This window comes from Aethalodelphis obliquidens, unplaced genomic scaffold (genome assembly GCF_003676395.1).
Source record: "Aethalodelphis obliquidens isolate GAN/ISIS:26980383/991018 unplaced genomic scaffold, ASM367639v1 scaffold33, whole genome shotgun sequence".
Taxonomy (NCBI): domain Eukaryota; kingdom Metazoa; phylum Chordata; class Mammalia; order Artiodactyla; family Delphinidae; genus Aethalodelphis; species Aethalodelphis obliquidens.
Genome location: NW_020837977.1, coordinates 8427387 through 8445367, shown reverse-complemented (window position 1 = coordinate 8445367; position 17981 = coordinate 8427387). Strand labels below are relative to the sequence as shown.

Sequence of the window (17981 nt, the reverse complement as noted above, 5' to 3'; positions counted from 1 at the left end):
GGAGGATGAAAGGAATATTAGGGACATTAATGTTATGAGTTAGTTTGAAATCATCTCCTTTTTAGAGAACAAAGGTGAAATGTGTCATATATGCTGTGTATGCATACATATATAAAACAGCTAAAAGGAGACATAGAATCTCTTAAGAGTAGCTGTATTTAGTGATACTGACCAGGAGGAGACTGGGAGGGAAGGATACCTACGTTCAGTGTATAAATATTTATACTATTTGAACTTTTATCCTGTCCATATATTGCATCTTAAAATAAAAACAAACCACTTTTAAGGAGAAAAAAGAATTACACACGAAAGTTTCTGTTAAGTAATCAGACATTACTTTCTCCGTTTTTCCTGACTTAGGGGTCCAACATTACCGACACCTGTACTGAAATGCTAATGTGTGGAGTCTTATTAAAAATTTCTTCTGGAAATATTCAAGAACGGGTGTTTTTTCTTTTCGATAACCTTTTGGTGTACTGCAAACGAAAACACAGGTAAGAATATAGACAGGTAATAGTTCAGAAACTGTTTATCCATCGCACAGGTTCAACCTTTCCTCTGCTCCCAGGAACTCATGACCTCATCAGTAAACTTCCACATGCTCTTAGCTTCCTCTCCTTGCACCTTGAAGAAAGGGAACGGGTTAGGATTAGAGCCAAGAGATAATTAAATTGCTGTCTCTCTATCTTAATGAGCTTTTAAAAAAATTCCTTTTTACCATCCGTGAAAACGAACCTGTTTATTTCTTGTAATATGCTCTCCTAAATTCTTTGTGTTTGGTAACAAGATTGGGATTAGTAGAAATGGGCTTTAGGAAGATCTAGAAGAGGCTGTTAATTCTACCTGTGTGAAACTCTTTAAAAAATTATAAGGTGATTCAAGTTGTTTAGGTACAATTATTTTTTCCCCCAACTTTACTGAGGTATAATTGACAAATAAAATTGTAAGATAAAGTGTACAGTGTGATGATTTATGTATACATGGTGAAAGGATTTCCCCCATTGAATTAATTAACACATCCATCTAGGTGCGATTATTAAAGGCATCAGTTTGAGAATGAGATCTTTTCTTCATTAGAGTTATCTCATCCTTATATATATGCCTGCCCCCAAGGCCAAAGCTTTTGCAAAATTAACAGTGTACAAATGACGTGAACCTTCATGGTCTCATAGCTGTAATTGTTAAATAAAGTAAGCAATAGGAAAAGTTTTACAAAGTTAAAATCATGCAGTTTAGCAAATAGCCTTAAAGTATGTATAGTGAACATGGACCAAATACATAGTGATTAAAAACGGAAATCACTAAATAAACCTATATGTCCATTCCCTTCCTGAATTGGAATGGTGTGAATATACCATCTGTTTCATTCATTTTAGAATACGTCATCTCCGTTACCATATACTTTCTAAGCTCTAAAGATCTTTCAGAGAATATGAGTAAACTGAACCTTTTCTGAAACTTCCATAATTTTGTAATTCTAGGAGCCAGGGACTGGTGATTTCACTTTAATTCTACAGCTACATTCTTTAAAGAGCAGAGTGCTGGATTAGGCCCCCCAACTCTGGACATTTCTGATGCTATTCATTTTAGGAGAAACTAGTTTAAAAACAATTTATCGTGCGATATTAGATACATATAACATGATATTGCTTCCTTTGGCTTGTTTATGATATTTGTAAGATAGTATCACAGTGTATTGTCTTCTGCAGTTTACATTTTGTATACAATATGGTTTGTAAACTGTTTGTAAACTATATATCCCTGTGTGTAGCAATAATTTATTCATTTTAACTGCTGCATAAGAGTTCATTGGTTGAGGGACTTCCCTGGCAGTCCATTGATTAAGACTCCACCTTCCAATGCAGCGGGCACGGGGTCAATCCTTGGTTGGGGAGCTACGATCCCACATGCCGTGCAGTGCGGCCAAGAAAAAAAAACAGATTTCATTGGTTGAATATATCACAATTTAATTATTCATTCTCCTATCAATGGACTTCAGGGTTGTTTCCAGTTTTTCTGCTATTGCGACATTACTGTACACATATCCTGGTGACCATTAAAATTCATCAGGAGGGAAGTCATAGAATCAAGTTATGCAAGTACTCAACACTACAATATAGAGCAAAATTATTTTGAAACCCAAGGTTTTTCAATTTTGATACTTCAATAGGGTCATTTTCTGAAGAGACCAAAGATCTCTTTATTTAAGCTAAGTGTTACAGTATTGGTCAGACACTTACTGGGATTTCAGTTTGAGTATTAATATCTACAGGTCAAGAAAAATATAAAAAACCTGGACAGAGATCACAGCAAGATCACAAAGAAAATTAATGCTTTGGAACATAGACCCAAAGATAGATTCTGTAGTGTGTGTGTGTGTGTGTGTGTGTGTGTGTGTGTGTGTGTGTGTATAGATAGATAGGTAGATAGATTATAATATATAAAAAATATATAAACATGCCATAATTTTTTGCCTGTGACTAAAACTGCTATTGGGGATATTAAGCTTTGAAAAATATGATTGATTTTAAGTATGATGTACCAACTTCTAAGAAATTCTTTTCTGCAAGACACCATGACACTGTTTCCTCCCTGAGAGACAATGCAGTTGCCTGCGTGTTATTCTGCTCTGCATTCTTCTCTCTTCTGCCTCCAACGATGCCAACTTTCATAGCTACCTGGCCTGAATCCTTCATTTAAAGCAGTTATTTAGGCTTTCTACAAAGGACATTTAGAGGTCGCTTTCAAAATGAACATGGGTGTGCAGGATGGTGAAGGCCTAGGGCTGGCAGACGGTCGGTCAGATTAATTAGTCAATTTAGTTTTGTTTAGTGGTGATGAAGGATTATGAAGTTTCGATGAGGGTTTAGGACATGTAAGCTGGAATATGCTCTCTTTTCTAAAGGAACTCAGGGAGCATGATAGCACCTTGAGACTCCCCTCCCTTCACGTCCCTCTTCCACTGCAGGGCAGGTGTCAAATGCAAAGGACAGGAGGGAAGGGGGCACTGCATTAGTGTACTTGACATCTTAACTTTTGCTCGGTGTGTCTTTGTAACACAATACATTAATAATTATTTCAGTATATTCAATTGTTAGCAGACTTTTGTCAGTGAGTCAAATTGAATAGTTCAGGTCAACTGAAGTCTCTTGAATGACTAGGTATTACTTAATCTTCTTGAATTATTTCTTAGAATCTTTCCTCTTTAATTTAATATATTTAAGAAACCCCGTTTTGAAAACAGTATCCCTGAGTGTTCAATGATTCAAGTATAAATATACATAACTGCCTAATTCATTATTACAAATATTGTAAATATTACAAATATTACATTATTACAAAACCTGGATTTTTTTTTTGTTTTTTTACTTTGTGTTGCATAGGTTTTAAGATTAAAGACTGGTACCATACACAAAATTTTGAAATGTTTTGGACTATTTTTAAAATAAATAAGATCTTTATGAAGGATTATAAATGTATTGAGAGACTTATCCCTCAAGTATACAGTTATCATATCATAAAAACAATATAGGGAAATATTTTATGGCTAGATAATGCTTAATAACCTCCAGTACAGTTAAATTTCTTTGAAGAAGGACCATAAATAAGTATTAACTGAATTTCACCAGGGATTGAAAAAATGGGAATTACCAGCTGGTTACTGAAAAATGAGAAATGAAGGTGAAATAAATCAAATGAAATTGTGAATAACCAACTTTTAGTGTCTGTCAGAGTTTAATTAGGCACCTTTGATGTCATATATTGAGCAAAAGTACATATTTACCCTCCTACCTGTATGTTGTCCTTAGCCTACAGCTTCAGTTTATTTAAAAAAATAGCACACAAGTCACATCTTATAGAGCAACCTGTGCTGTTATGAATGGGAGGACACAAGTAAAAAATACCAAGAGCCTAACATTTGATATTATTGACTGAATTGGTATCTCTTTTTCAAAGAATTATTGCTTTAACACTGCTTTGCATTAAGTTTAGTAACCAAGTTTTTGTGATTTCATTCAATTGTAAGACGGTTGAAGAATAGCAAAGCATCTACCGATGGACATCGGTACGTTTTTCGTGGCCGGATCAATACAGAGGTGATGGAGGTGGAGAATGTGGATGATGGCACAGGTAAGTGGTTGGTAGATTTAAAATGGAATGCCAATAATAAACTCCCCTGTATGACAGACTTTTCCCTTGAATAATTCATTGGCAGTGAATTTCAGCTTAGAAATACTTTGTTAGGGAGAACAGTCACAGGAAAAAGGCAAGATAAGGGAGAGGAGGACTCTTATAAAATGGAAAATTACATTCAGCTGAAACATGTTAAACCCTAGCATTAAACACAGAGATACAAAAATAGCTGGGAGTGTCATAAAGTAGTAGTAATGTCCATAATGTACATATTTGTTCGATCGTGATGCTATTAAAATTGTCCAGCTTAAGAGCTATCGTAGGAAAGCATTGAACCTCCTAGAATTACTTTTCATGGTACAGGCTTGGAAAGCCATTCAAAAAGTAGCACCAGATCATTTGTATTCTGTCCTGACTACTAGTTTATTTGTGTGGTTGGACAGAGGGCAAGAAGGTTTGACCTCTAGAAAATGTGATCTGTAATACAGTGTTGGACAAACCATAGACTGCAATACAGTAGTCAAATTTGAATTGGATAAGATGGAAATTCTTTATTCTTAAGGTGTTCTTGAAAAGATATTTCAAAGACAAGGTTCAGCTGTCATTTTTAATATAAATATTTGAATGTATTTAAGATACTGAATGCATTGTTTTTATAAAACTAAATTTGGCTTATTAAAAAAATTGGAATTTGCAGAAAAATAGGTGAAAAGTAGTAGATAATCTTATCAACCAAAGATAAATAAATGAGAAAATTTTTTTTAAATGTCTTCAATTTTCCTTTGGTGCATAGGTAAAAAAATACTTGAAACATGAACTTTATAATTTTGTATCCTTTTCCATTTAAATAAAAGCATTATCTTAATGATAGTCCTCTTTATCTTCATGTCTTGTTACCAAATAAACATAGTTTTTATTGTTGCATAACAGTCAATTAAACAGATAAACCATAGTTACCTTAACAACTAGTATTGTTTCATAAGCTGGATTTAATACATTCTTAATTAAAAAGTGGCATAACTTTACAATGTTGAAAAGAGTACCGAGAATATAATAGCTGTTTTCTGATACACTTAAATTTTCAGTGTTATTAATTTGAGGCAGTGTTTTGGGAATTTAGAAAGGTCAATGCAGAAGCTACTTTTTAGAGTTTTAAAAGGAAAAATTAGAAACATTTTTTTCCCCATAAATAATGTCATATGTTATTTTGGATGCCAGAAAAATGTTCTTTTATTGTTTGACAAAATCAAACATTTATTTAAAAAAATAATTTTCTCAACATTAAATACTTATAATGTGAGTGTATTGTAATTTTAAAAACTTCTCTTAGAAATTTATGCATTCCCACTGTTGATCACCAGAATTCAGGTTAAATACATTATTTAGACACCAATTTCTTGATGTTCTAAATAATATATTGTCAGTTGCTTCTGTTTTCTAGCCTAACAATACAATACTTGGCTATTGTTCATCTTATTAAAATGCAAGTTATTGAAAGGATACCAGACTACCCCATGAGGTTTATAGTTAGTTGTATCAGTTTTGGAAAAACCCCACCTCATTGTATAAAGCTTTGCAGAATTAAGAGTAAGGAATTTGCAAACTGGATAGCTTCAAAATAATTAGTGACTTGTTCAGGGCTGCCTCTTGGATTTTTCTTTTTTTTTTTTTTAAAAATGTCAGTGACTAGAGACTGTTGAACTTGGATATTCCACACTTAATGAATGACAGTTTTAATTCCATTTCTTCTTGACACTTCCTATAAAATTAATATTTTAGATCCACTGAAACTTACAAATTTCTGTGTTTACTGGCAATGAATAGATTATTTGTTCTTTCATTCAAAAAATATTTTTAAATTCCTACTTAAGGAAAGGCATTGTTGGACTTTTCTGTGATCTTTAATGAAGGTGTTCTTTATAGATGAGTTTAATTCTTATTTTGTTAAATGAAGATATTGAGATAGGTACTATTATTAAAATTGTGAAGCTGTTTATATATCACTAAGTCTTTTGAAATAAATAAAAATAAATTGCTTATTTTGTACAACATTGATAATTTAGTAACTGATATTGTTACAAAATACTTATACTACATTTTGAGGTCTGTTGTATGTATTACATATATGTGTGTGCATACATATGTATACACATGTGTGTATACGTGTTTTAAATTGCTTATGATTTTTTAAATTGTCACGGTAGAGAATAGCTAGCACATAAATGTTAAAAAGGAACATTATCCTTTCATTGTAAATTATTAGGTGACACAGCTGTTCTTTGAAAACCTTATATTGATGCAGCAATTAATCTGTTATTGAGATAATAGATTTTATAGTCAGCTAATGATCTTGCTCTTTGTACATGAAACAGTAGCCACGTGCAATCACATGCTGGTTCTGACTGCAGTTGTACAGTTTCCAGGGGAAGTTTGAATGCACAGGCTGGAGTGGTCAGGCAAGTCTTCCTGGAATATGTGGGTACCTATTAAAGAGAAGTGAGGGTCCATGAGGCAGAGAGTAGAGCAGGATAGCTTGATGAGAGCCTTGGCCTGGGGGACACATGAATATTCTCAGGACAAGAAGGAAAGCAGCAGACAAGAAGAGTGGTGGGAACACAGTGGAACGTAGTGGGAAATGGAGTTAGCTAGTAGGGTGGAGTCAATCTAGGGAGAATCTCTAAAGCAAACCTACATGTGTTGACTTGATTCAGTGGTGAGCTACCAAAGGCTTTTGAGCTGAGAAATGGCTGCTAATGAAAAATATTGGAGGAAAAGTCAGCGGGGTGTGAACAGGGCAGTGTCAGACCCAAGTAATCCCAGGAGGAAAGGAAAGTTACAGAGGTGGCTTGCCCAGGGCACATACTCTACAAGGTCAGAAGCATCACTCTGGTGAGTTTGGCACTTGAACTTGAGATCCCCTATGTTCTGTGGGCGGAATACATTATGCTCATTTTAAAGTAAGTCTGATGTTTTATTACTGCAGGCTGCATGTGGCTCTTGTGGTTTTCTTCGTCTAGGGTATGGGTAAAGGGGTAATAACGCTAGTGGGAATGTGGGATCTTTTAAGCTGCAGTGCTACGGTTCACTTAGCAATCTTTGCCTGGTTTTCGAAGAGGGGAGAGAATCTGAAGAGCTTGTTCTTGTTTGTGATACTGGCCTTGTAAGGTGACAGCTTGTGGGAGGGAGGTGTGGAAACACGTATAATTTGTTCTTTTTTTCCAGCAATTTATAATAAATTCTCAGTTGGTTATTTTTATAGATATTAAGGAGGGATGGTGGCCTAATGAGGAACTACAATAATAATTTTTATTACCTTACTAATTCCAGTGATGCTCATCTGACGTGTATTATTAGGTTCTGCTATTTTGTATGCATTGTGAATATGAATTAAATGTGTAAAGGTAAGAAGAAAAGTACAAAAATTCCTTTTAAAAACAGATGGTAATTTCTTTAAAAGGGAAAATCCTCTGTCAGGTTAAATCTCTGTATTAACAGAAATTGTTATTGAGTATTCATGAGATTATGGCTAGAAGAATATCTAACTAATATATGATATATATAATATAATCCTATCCTGGCTCAAATGTAACCTGGAATTTTTAAAGTAGCCCTCTCCCCCACCTAGACAGAATCATTCGATAATGCATTTTTGGAACATTCTGTTCACAGATAATTTATGGTGATTTTGGAGCTAAAAGACTATGAGAACCAGATTTTGGAAGAATGAGTACCAAACCATTTCTTCCTCTACTCAGAACTTAGCAAATAAAATAGATCAAAAGAAACAAACAACAAAAACAGGTGTAGTGCCACGACCTTTTATGTTCTGCGGCTTACCTCCTATAATCCACCATAGCTTCTTAGTGTCTCTCGGGGGAGACAATGGAAGATGTCACTTTAATTGATGCAGATGCTGATTCAGGCATTTGTTGTATGTGTTTCTGTCTTGAAATCTTTGCTTTGCAGACTCTCATGCCAGTAAAGGCTGGTTACAATTAATGTCTATTCTCTGTCTGCCGTTAGGTAGGGAGCTGCCAGCAAGGGTTTGCTGATGACATTTTCAAATCCAGGATGTCAGTTTAGCCAAAATTATGGTGAGATCTAGAAAAAGACAAATGTGAATTCACACTCAAAGAAGAATTTTTTCTTTCATAAAGCAGAAGCAGTATTGTAACAAATTCAATAAATTCTTTTTATGTGGACTTTTGAAATGGTCCATGTTAAAAAAAAATCTTAAAAAAGAGTTTTATTGCTTTAGGAACTTGAACAATATTTTTGGACATTGAGGAAAGGAATGTTAATGAATTTGGGTGGTTAATTTCCTGTAATATGTTAATGTTGTGAGTTAGAAATGTTCTGACTGCACTTAATATATAAATGTTTCTTCAAGTTTTAAAATTTGTATGGTCTTCAATACACATATATAAAGCAAAGGTATTTTGAAGAATTCCATGGTTTTGGACCTTTTTTGAATGAGTGCATTACTCGAATATATGTTATATCTGTTCATTCACCTTTACCTATTAATTTTCAGCTGACTTCCACAGCAGTGGACACATTGTTGTTAATGGGTGGAAAATACATAACACAGCCAAAAATAAATGGTTTGTGTGTATGGCAAAAACACCTGAAGAGAAACATGAATGGTTTGAAGCTATTTTGAAAGAAAGAGAACGGCGGAAAGGTGGGTGTATGAATTGGGCATTATTATACTTTGTGAAGGTTCCAATTTAACAAGAAAGCAGAAAATGGGCAAAAGTTATGAGAAAGTAGATGATGTCTGATGTTCACTTAGATTAACTATGTGATGTAAGGCCAGGCTAAAATACTTTTTGAATACTTCCAATGTTGTTACTGAAATAAAGTAAAAGAAAACCTTATATAGTTAGCAAAATAATGATATCGTGGCTAGTGGTGTCTTTTAAATAATGTCTTAGTCTACTGAGGCTACTGTTAACAGATTACCCTAGACTGGGTGGCTTATAAACAACAGATATTCATTTATCACAGTTCTGGAGGCTGGGAAGGCCAAAGTTCCGTAGCCAGTGAGGGCTGTTTCCTGGTTCATGGATGGCCATCTTCTCACTGTGTCCTCACCTAGCAGAAGGGATGAAAGCTCTCTGGGGTCTCCTTAATAAGGGCACTAATCCCATTCATGAGGACTCCACCCTCATGAGCTAATCCCCAAAGACCCTACCTCCTAATGCCATCACATTGGGCATTAGGATTCAACATATGGAATTTGGGGGCACACAGACATTCAATTTACAGCAAATAGTTTCACCTGCTTTAAAATTTGTTCCGTTTTCTTTGCACTTTATTCTTGCCATTTCTGAAGCATCATTATAGAGTTTTCCTTTAAGAAACATGATTTAATAATATAATGCAGTGCTGTGGGGCCTGCAACAATTGCTCCCTGTATATTTAAGTACACTGAAAATTCCTAGGCCACAGATTTTGGTATTCTAATTATAAAATAAGGCAATTTGGATGAATATTCACTTTTTAATATGGTTACAATGCCACAGAATGTAATGTAACTCAGTAAGGAGCTTGTTCACACAAGGAGGCCTAGCTCAAATTCACTTCATGTTTTTATCAAGGTTTGCAAACAGTATTTGGTCTGGTGATACTCAGTTGTATGAAGTTTATCTGCAAGTACTCGTATTTCTGTAATTCAGCTAGGAAATAGAAATGCTTGTATAACTACTATTTTCTTTACCGAATAATTGATGAGAAACGTGACAGTGTTTATTCCTTTTCTCAGAGATCTAGACGTAAAATATCTCATTGGTGACAAAATTTTGGAACACAAAGAGTTGCTTCCTCCATCTTTAGGTATTTCCCCATGAAGGGTGTAGAGAGTTTCTACCTTGATTAAAATATGCATAGCATACCTTTTTATAAGTATCTCCAAAACATTTAAAAATACTTACTCCTTTGATTGATCTTAGATGAAGAACCAGACAGAAAAATTTAAAACAGAGATCATGAATGCATAATTGGCTCTTTAAGTTTTATTGAATCTAGCAGTCAATTCAAATAGCATAACAAATCATTTAGAAGGTAAATTGAATTTTTCATCAAGTTGAACCTTAACTCTTCCCAGAATGGCTATGCATGTAAATACCCTTAAAACCAAAAAAAAAAAAAAAAAGGAAGAAAGAAAGCACATTCTATAACTCTGCTTATCTTAACAGGCTCTATTCTTTTTTTTTTTCTTGTGGTACACGGGCCTCTCACTGTTGCGGCCTCTCCCACTGTGGAGCACAGGCTCCGGACACGCAGGCTCAGCGGCCATGGCTCACGGGCCCAGCCGCTCTGCGGCATGTGGGATCTTCCCGGACCGGGGCACGAACCCGTGTCCCCTGCATCGGCAGGCGGACTCTCAACCACTGCGTCACCAGAGAAGCCCCAACAGGCTCTACTCTTATTCAGTATTACTGACCAATGTTAATGGCTTCTCCATAGTAAAGAATAAAATTTCAGTAAGGAATTTAGTAGCTAGAAGACTAAAAATAATCCGAGAATTTCTTCTTCTCTGCCACAGTTCTTCATCAGTCCCATTTGCTGATTGTCAGTGTTCCCAGGATTTCTCCTTTGGCACTGGTCACCTCTAAACTTCCTTGCCTGCTCTGCGTTGTCTCTTCCCATCAGATTAACTTCCACTCTGCACTGCCAGGTTCTCAATCTTTATGTCCAGCCTTGTCGTCTCTCTGGAGCTCCATGCCCACTTAATCAGCTGACCCTTGGACTCCACTTGAACTTCCAAACCTGCTATTGTTTACAGAGACTTGAGCTTCCCTGAACTTTGGCGGGTCCCTCTTAATTGTCTCCCTCTTTTTAAACCCTCCCGCTTTCAGTTTGTCCCCTACACTGTCCTCTGAGCTTTGTTTCCAAAGCAACAAAACTTCCTTTCCTTCATTACTCTGCTTTCCCCCTCCCTCCGGTTTAAAACACGTAGATTTTCTCCCAGTAGAGAAGGAGTGAAATACGCTGCGACTGCAGTTGAGTATGGACCCTGCTCACCCCTCCATCCACCTCCCGTCCTGTCACCTGAAACCCAGGGCTCCGTGCTGCATCCCTCAGAGGCCCTCGTGAATACTTTCTCTCTCGGAAATCCTGTTCATACCCGTGCATTCAAACACAGCCCTTCTGTGAAACTTTTCCTATTGTTCTCAGATAGAGGCGAAGTTCTCTGAATATGTCTCTGCTGTAGCACAGTTTTCCCTCTAAGGGTGTCTCCAGGGCCCCTGTGTCCAGCTGCGCTGATCTAGTCCTACAGAAGGGGTTCAGTAGCGTCTGAGATACAGCTGTTCTTCCTCCGCTGGCCAAACTGTAGCGTCTGAGATACAGCTGTTCTTCCTCCGCTGGCCAAACTGTTTGCCTCTGGGGCACAGTTTGCCCACAGATGCCCCGGGCATCTTGCCCTGACTGTCTCCCTGGTACCCTATGAGCTTCTTGACAACCAGGGCCCTATCATAGGAGCTCTGTATCCACAGCCCCCAGCACGTGGTAGACACACAATGAATGTTTGTTTAATGAAGGCATGAACGTATGAAGAGACTTTTTCAGTTACCTGTCCTGTGTTTTGTTTTCGATAGGTTTAAAATTAGGAATGGAGCAAGACACCTGGGTAATGATCTCTGAACAGGGTGAGAAACTTTATAAAATGATGTGCAAACAAGGAAATCTGATCAAAGACAGAAAAAGAAAACTGACTACATTCCCTAAATGCTTTCTTGGAAGGTAGGGTTGGTAGTCCGGGTGCATGTATTTCTTTCATATTTTCATGATCTCGTGTGTTAACTTTCTTTTAGTCACTCATTTTTCTCTAAAAAATATTCTCCTAAGTGTTTTTGAATCTTTCTTTACTATCAGCATTTCCTGGGCCATAGTGGGATGAGGGAGTGGACATAGGGCCAGGAATCCTGACCAGAAAAGTTAAGGCATTCATCCATTCATCCACGACTTCAGTAATTTCTGATATACTGTGTTTCAGGGGTGAAGCAGAGGCTGGGGTCAGGCAGGGGTGGGAGGGCAGGCGGGTTTGCCTGTAGGAACAGAGTCCGGCAAGGACATGAATACAGGGCCTGAGAGTCAGTTACACTGAAGGGCACACAGTCTACACTACCAATTAATTCAGAATTTAGACAGCTGGGCTAAGGATGAAAGGATATAGATGGAGAGTCTGAAAAAGTGGGTCACGCGAGGGGCCAGGCACACAGGAACAGGCAAGGAGGTCGCTTGGTTGTTCAGCCGAGAGCAGATTGATTGTATGTCCTTTGGTTTCTGTAGCCGACTGCACGGCTGCAAGTGGGAGTCCCTGGTGGGTTAAGCAGGCGGGGGGGATGCCTTCAGGTAGCTCTGCTTAGGGCAGCCTTTGTGCTGGCTTCTTCCGATAATTATTTCTAATCCTCCAGTACATACTTAGGAGTTAAAAACCTTATTTTTTTTAATTTTTATTTTTTGCGGTACGTGGACCTCTCACTGTTGTGGCCTCTCCCGTTGCGGAGCACAGGCTCCGGACGCGCAGGCTCAGTGGCCATGGCTCACGGGCCCAGCCGCTCCGCGGCATGTGGGATCTTCCCGGACTGGGGCACGAACCAGTGTTGCCTGCATCGGCAGGTGGACTCTCAACCACTGCGCCACCAGGGAAGCCCAAAAACCCTTATAGTTTTTAAAGATTCAGAAACTAGTGATCAGGGAGTGTGACTAGCCCACGTTCATACAGCTAGTAAATGCCAGTGTCAATGCTATAAAAGTAGACTGGAGAGGTAGTTCATAGCCCAGACTTCACAATCAGACTGTCCCCACTCAAATCTGGTCCTGCCACTGGCTAGTTGAGAGACTGGGGAGAGTTAAATTTCTCTTTCCTCTCTAACAATGGAAATGATTGTAGTGCTTACCTGTAATACCTACCAGAATGTCTTGTTTTTTTTCTTTTCTTCCAGTTTTATTGAGATACAGGTGACATACAGCACTGTATAAGTTTAAGGTGTGCAGCATAATGATTTGACTTACATACATCATGAAAGGTTTACCACAGTAACTTTAGTGAACATCCATTATCTCATTTAGATACAAAGTTAAAGAAATAGAAAACCATTTTTTTTCCCTGTGCTGACTCTTAGGATTTACTCTACAGCAGTATTCATTATATTTTAACATGTCTTCTTAATTAGTTATGCAGGCACACAAGCTCACCATAGGCCACACCAATCCCAACCCCGTTAGAATACAGGCCAGGAAACCCAGTGCTTTCAGGGCAGCAGGGGGCCTCTTCTTCAGTGGGGTGGTGCTCCCAGCAGGACACACAGCTGCCAGCAAGCTAGAGTTGCTTGTGTTGGCTGTGCCCCAAGTGAAGGTTCTTGTGCAAAGGAAAGAGCAGCTTGTGAGCCCCTCTTGGTTTCTAAGTCCCATGTTGCAAAGAAGACGCTCTTTCTTGTAACAACTTCATGGGCATAACTTCCAGGGTCCCCAGATCACGTGCCCACTTACAAGAGAGTCATACCAGGCTATGGCTTCTCACCATATACTTATAAGTATGGAGTTGAGCCATCAGAAGCCATTTTTACCGCGAGCAGTGCTGCCTGGTTACACAGCTGACACCCGACCTTCATCAGGTTTCTAGGGAAGCAGAGCTGGAAAGCTAACCCAGGGTCAGATTTGTCCTTATTGAAGAAGGGGTTTTATTAACCCTTTACCCACACTATGATGTTTAACTCCAGGACAGCACTATGGGGTTGATAGTCTTATTAATTCTATGTCCTTGAGGAAGAAACCTGAGGCTTAGCTAAATTTACTAACCCAACATCACGCAGCTGGTAGAGACAGAAACAGGATTTGAATCCAGGTGGTTTTATTGCAAAGTACGTGATCTTAACCGCTCTACTATATGCTACTTTACTTTCATTTTCTTTCTTTTGGATCGTTCTTATTTAATAGGAGCATGTAAAGAACTTCAGCAGCTTCTTCTGCCTTCAGATGTGCGCTGTAGGCTAGACATCCAGTTTTGAATTTCTGTATCCCCTGGTTATTTTGGCTTTACCATATGTGTTGCTTTCAGTTTTGAAATAAATGGAAAAGTAATTTCCTGACACTTTCCATAGCTTTGCTTCTCTGGCCTCTGTGCAAAAAATAAAACCATTCTAAAATATATTCATTAGTTAATGTAAGAGTTCGAATGTTAGCTTCTTAAATATGAGCATGAGTGAATATTTTATTGTAATAAGTCTCTGTCTTTAGTGTTCCCCTAATGATACCACATGGCCATAAAAAAAAATCAGTACTGAGCTGAAGCTCTCCTAAGTGTTACAAAACATCACCTCTCTTATCTGAGATGCTGGGGCCCCCCATCCTCTCCCGAAATGCCGAAAGATGTGAGCTGCGGGTCCTCAGTGGCCTTTCTCAGCCACATCGGATGTGTGCGATAGACAGTTCTGACGGTTGGTTTCGTGTTGGAGTATTCCTTATGGATGACAGTTTAGATATAACAATGAATTTACCAAGTAATTTTAAAATTTGAAAACAAGGTAGTCAGACTTTTCTGCGTCTTTTGGTGTGTATCAGTTTTCTATTGCTGCAAAACAAATGACCATGTATTTAGTGACTTAAAAACAATGCCCATGTATTCGCCTGTATTTCTGTAGGTCAGAAGTCCAGGTGCGTTAGACCAGGTTCCGTGCTAAGGGTCTCACAGGGGCCAAATCATGGTGTTGGCAGAGCAGGGGCTGGGCTCTTACCTTGAGCGTTTGAGGAAGAATCCGCTTTCCAGCACATTCGGGTTGTTGGCAGCACTTAATCGTTTGTAGTTGTAAGCATGAGGCCCCGTCTCCATGCTGGCCATTGGCCAGGGCTGCTGTCCGTTCGAGGTTGTCTGTATTCCTCGGTCTATGACCCCCTCTTGCTGCAAAGCCAGCAGCGGCACGTTGAACCTTCCCTGTGCTTTTACTTGTTCTCACTTCCTCTTGTGCCACCAGCCTGAGAAAACGCTGCTTCAAAGGGCTCAGCTGATCAGGTCAGGCCCTCGTGGATAATTTCCATATTTTAAGGACAACTGACTTGGGATTTTAATTACATGTGCCAGTCCATTCACAGGGCTACCTAGATTGGAATTTCATTGACAAACCAAGGGGTAGGATTCCTGATAGGGGGGTGGGAGAACATCTTTAGAAGTCTGTCTACCATACAGGGCATGCAGTTTAATTTTGTCTGCCTTTTTGGAGTTTCAAACCCACTGGTTCTTTGTGCCTGGAAAGCTACTTTTAGACAGTTTATGTCTTATATGAAGTCATCATTACTCTATCTAGTTCTGTCGTTTAGCTGTCTTTAGGATCTGTTGTTTTCTCTTTCGTCCCAAATTTGCTTTTATGTGCGTAATAACCTATAGTTAAAGCTACTTTAGAATTTTCCCTTTGTGTTTACTAAAGGTCTCAATAAGCTGAATAGTTATTAAGTATAGCTTAGGTAAGTCTGAATGTATGGACATGAGTTTTCTAGAATAGAGTCCAATTTATATCTGTGGGCCTTGCATATGTGAAAACCATGTATGTGAAATGCGCTGCAAGCATTCCTTTTTATTTTGAGACTCCTTTCATAGCTGCTTGATAAATGCATGGTAAGGATAGACTTCCTGGGGGAAAAAATTAATGATTTACCTTCATTGGATTTCTGTTGCAGTGAATTTGTGTCATGGCTGTTGGAAATCGGAGAGATTCACAGGCCTGAGGAAGGTGTTCACTTGGGACAAGCATTGTTAGAAAACGGAATCATCCATCATGGTAATTATTTTATTAATCGCCTGTTTGTTTATCCACAAATTACGTGTATCTTCATTGCGTCGATCAGTTTAGTTTTAAAACTTCTCCACATTGTAGGATGCTTATGTTTTTTCCAACATCTTTGAGTGCCTCATCTATACAGAATATTGTTTCAGGGAGTATGGGTTTATGGTGATATATTTAACTTGAAACAGACAGTTCCAACACAGAATTCCAGGCAAGTGACGTGGGACTGAAGAGGAAGGAACGACGAGTTCTAACTAGAGTATTTGGGATGCTTCGTGAGGGAATTGGCCTTAGTGCTGGGCATTGTAGAATGAATGGAACCCTGACAAGGACAGAAGACAGAAGGACATTCCACCCTGAGGAAGTAGTAGCACTCAGACACGGGAGTGGGAAGGTTCACGGTGGCCTCTTCAGAACTAAGTCAGAGTCTCACGTGGCAGGACCGTATCCTTCACGGATGAATAGGCTGGGACGAGGGGTGTGGTGAGAAAGGTAGGCAAACACCTGATCCCAGCAGATTTTAACTTGCTGGCTGTGTATGTGGGGCTTCTTCTGAGGGACATGAGGAGGTGATGGGCATCTGGAGACAGAGGAGTGACCAGATCTTGATTTTGGAGATAACAGATGAGTGGAGAGTTAGCGATTACAGAGATCCCTGCCCATGGGGACCCTTCCTTCCCCAGGAGGGAAAGGACCAGGGCCGTGTCCATGGCATGATGAGAGGGACCCATTCAAGAAATTCTGGAGAAGCTGAGACAGCGTATTTGATGTCTGTTTGGGCTTAGGAGGTGAAGAGTGAGGGGTGAGATCAGATTATTCTGAGCTTTTTGTCTGGATGACAGACATAGCTAATTCAAGAGGACGAGCATCGGGGGGAAGGTGAAGGGTTTGCGGTGGATTGGGTATGAAACATCTGCAGGGGAGCGTTCAGCAAGAGGTTGAGAATGTGTGGGTGTAACACTCAGGGTAGAGAGAGCGTGAGGGTCAGATTTGGGAATCATTTCAAGAGAGCATGAAGTTCTTATGCGATAAGAGACTACAAACAAACAAAAAACAAGAAAGCAATGATCATGGGACTAAGAATAAAAGCTTGAAGAATTTCTAATGCAAAATGTGGGAGAGGAGAAAAAGGCAGGGAACTATGAATAAATATGGGTATTTGGCTGTGGTGTTTTGATGTTCATTTTTTTTTTCTAAATTAGAGTGAGGTGAAAACAAACTAAATCCTCCAAATTTTTCCCCACCACAGTAGACGCTGCCAATATAATGTACCACCATCTACCCAGATAGGAATCCCCTGGCATTCCTTTTTCTCCTTCATGCCATCAAGCCCTGTAAGCCCTACCACCAAACAGGTCTCTAGTTAGACCACCGCTCTCCCTTCCAGGATCTCCACCTTCTTCCCAGTCACCACCTTCTCTGTCCTTGCTTCCACATTTGTCCTCCATCCCCATAGAACACTCTCCAGGTAATGGCTAAAGAGACCTTTTAAGATGTATATAAGATTCAGGCGCTCTCTGCTTACAGGCATCTACTAGCTTCTCATTAAACTTAAAGAAAAGTCCAGACATCTTAACCTAAATCTCTTACCATGGCCCACAACGCCCTACATGATAGGGCCCCTGACTTCCTCTCTGAGTTATCACATAGTGCTGTACCTAACTCGTTACACTGGGGCCACCCTGACCTTCTTTCTCTTCTTTGAACACTCCAAGATGACTTCCCATTTAGGATCTTTGCTCTTGCTGTTCTCAATCAACAATTGCTTATTAATTTCTAGTATATGCCAGTGACCTTTCTAGGTGCTGGAGACACAGCAGTGAATGAAACGACAAAAGTCTCTGTATTATGACTCATCTTCCGTGACACTCTGCCTTTTAGAATCCTACCCAGTCCCGTTATTCCAATAAACTACTTCTTAAATTTTTGAAATTTTCTTCATGTACTACTTATCACTCTCTGAAATTATCATGTTGTTTTGTTTCTTTGTTTAATATTTCTCTCTTTATCTCCCATCCCTACTCTAGACTGCAGTCAAAATATAAGCACCGTGAGAAC

General features: G+C 38.8%; 1 protein-coding gene across 1 annotated transcript in view; it reads left to right on the top strand.

Moving 5' to 3' along the window:
- Positions 1-17981, top strand: part of PREX2 (phosphatidylinositol-3,4,5-trisphosphate dependent Rac exchange factor 2) — a 291836-nt gene that overhangs the window by 104654 nt on the left and 169201 nt on the right. Inside the window, exons 7-11 of the mRNA XM_027127947.1 lie at positions 361-494; positions 4028-4131; positions 8669-8818; positions 11739-11883; positions 15817-15917. Of these exons, the coding sequence (XP_026983748.1) occupies positions 361-494; positions 4028-4131; positions 8669-8818; positions 11739-11883; positions 15817-15917 (634 nt within the window). The remainder of the gene's footprint in view (positions 1-360; positions 495-4027; positions 4132-8668; positions 8819-11738; positions 11884-15816; positions 15918-17981) is intronic.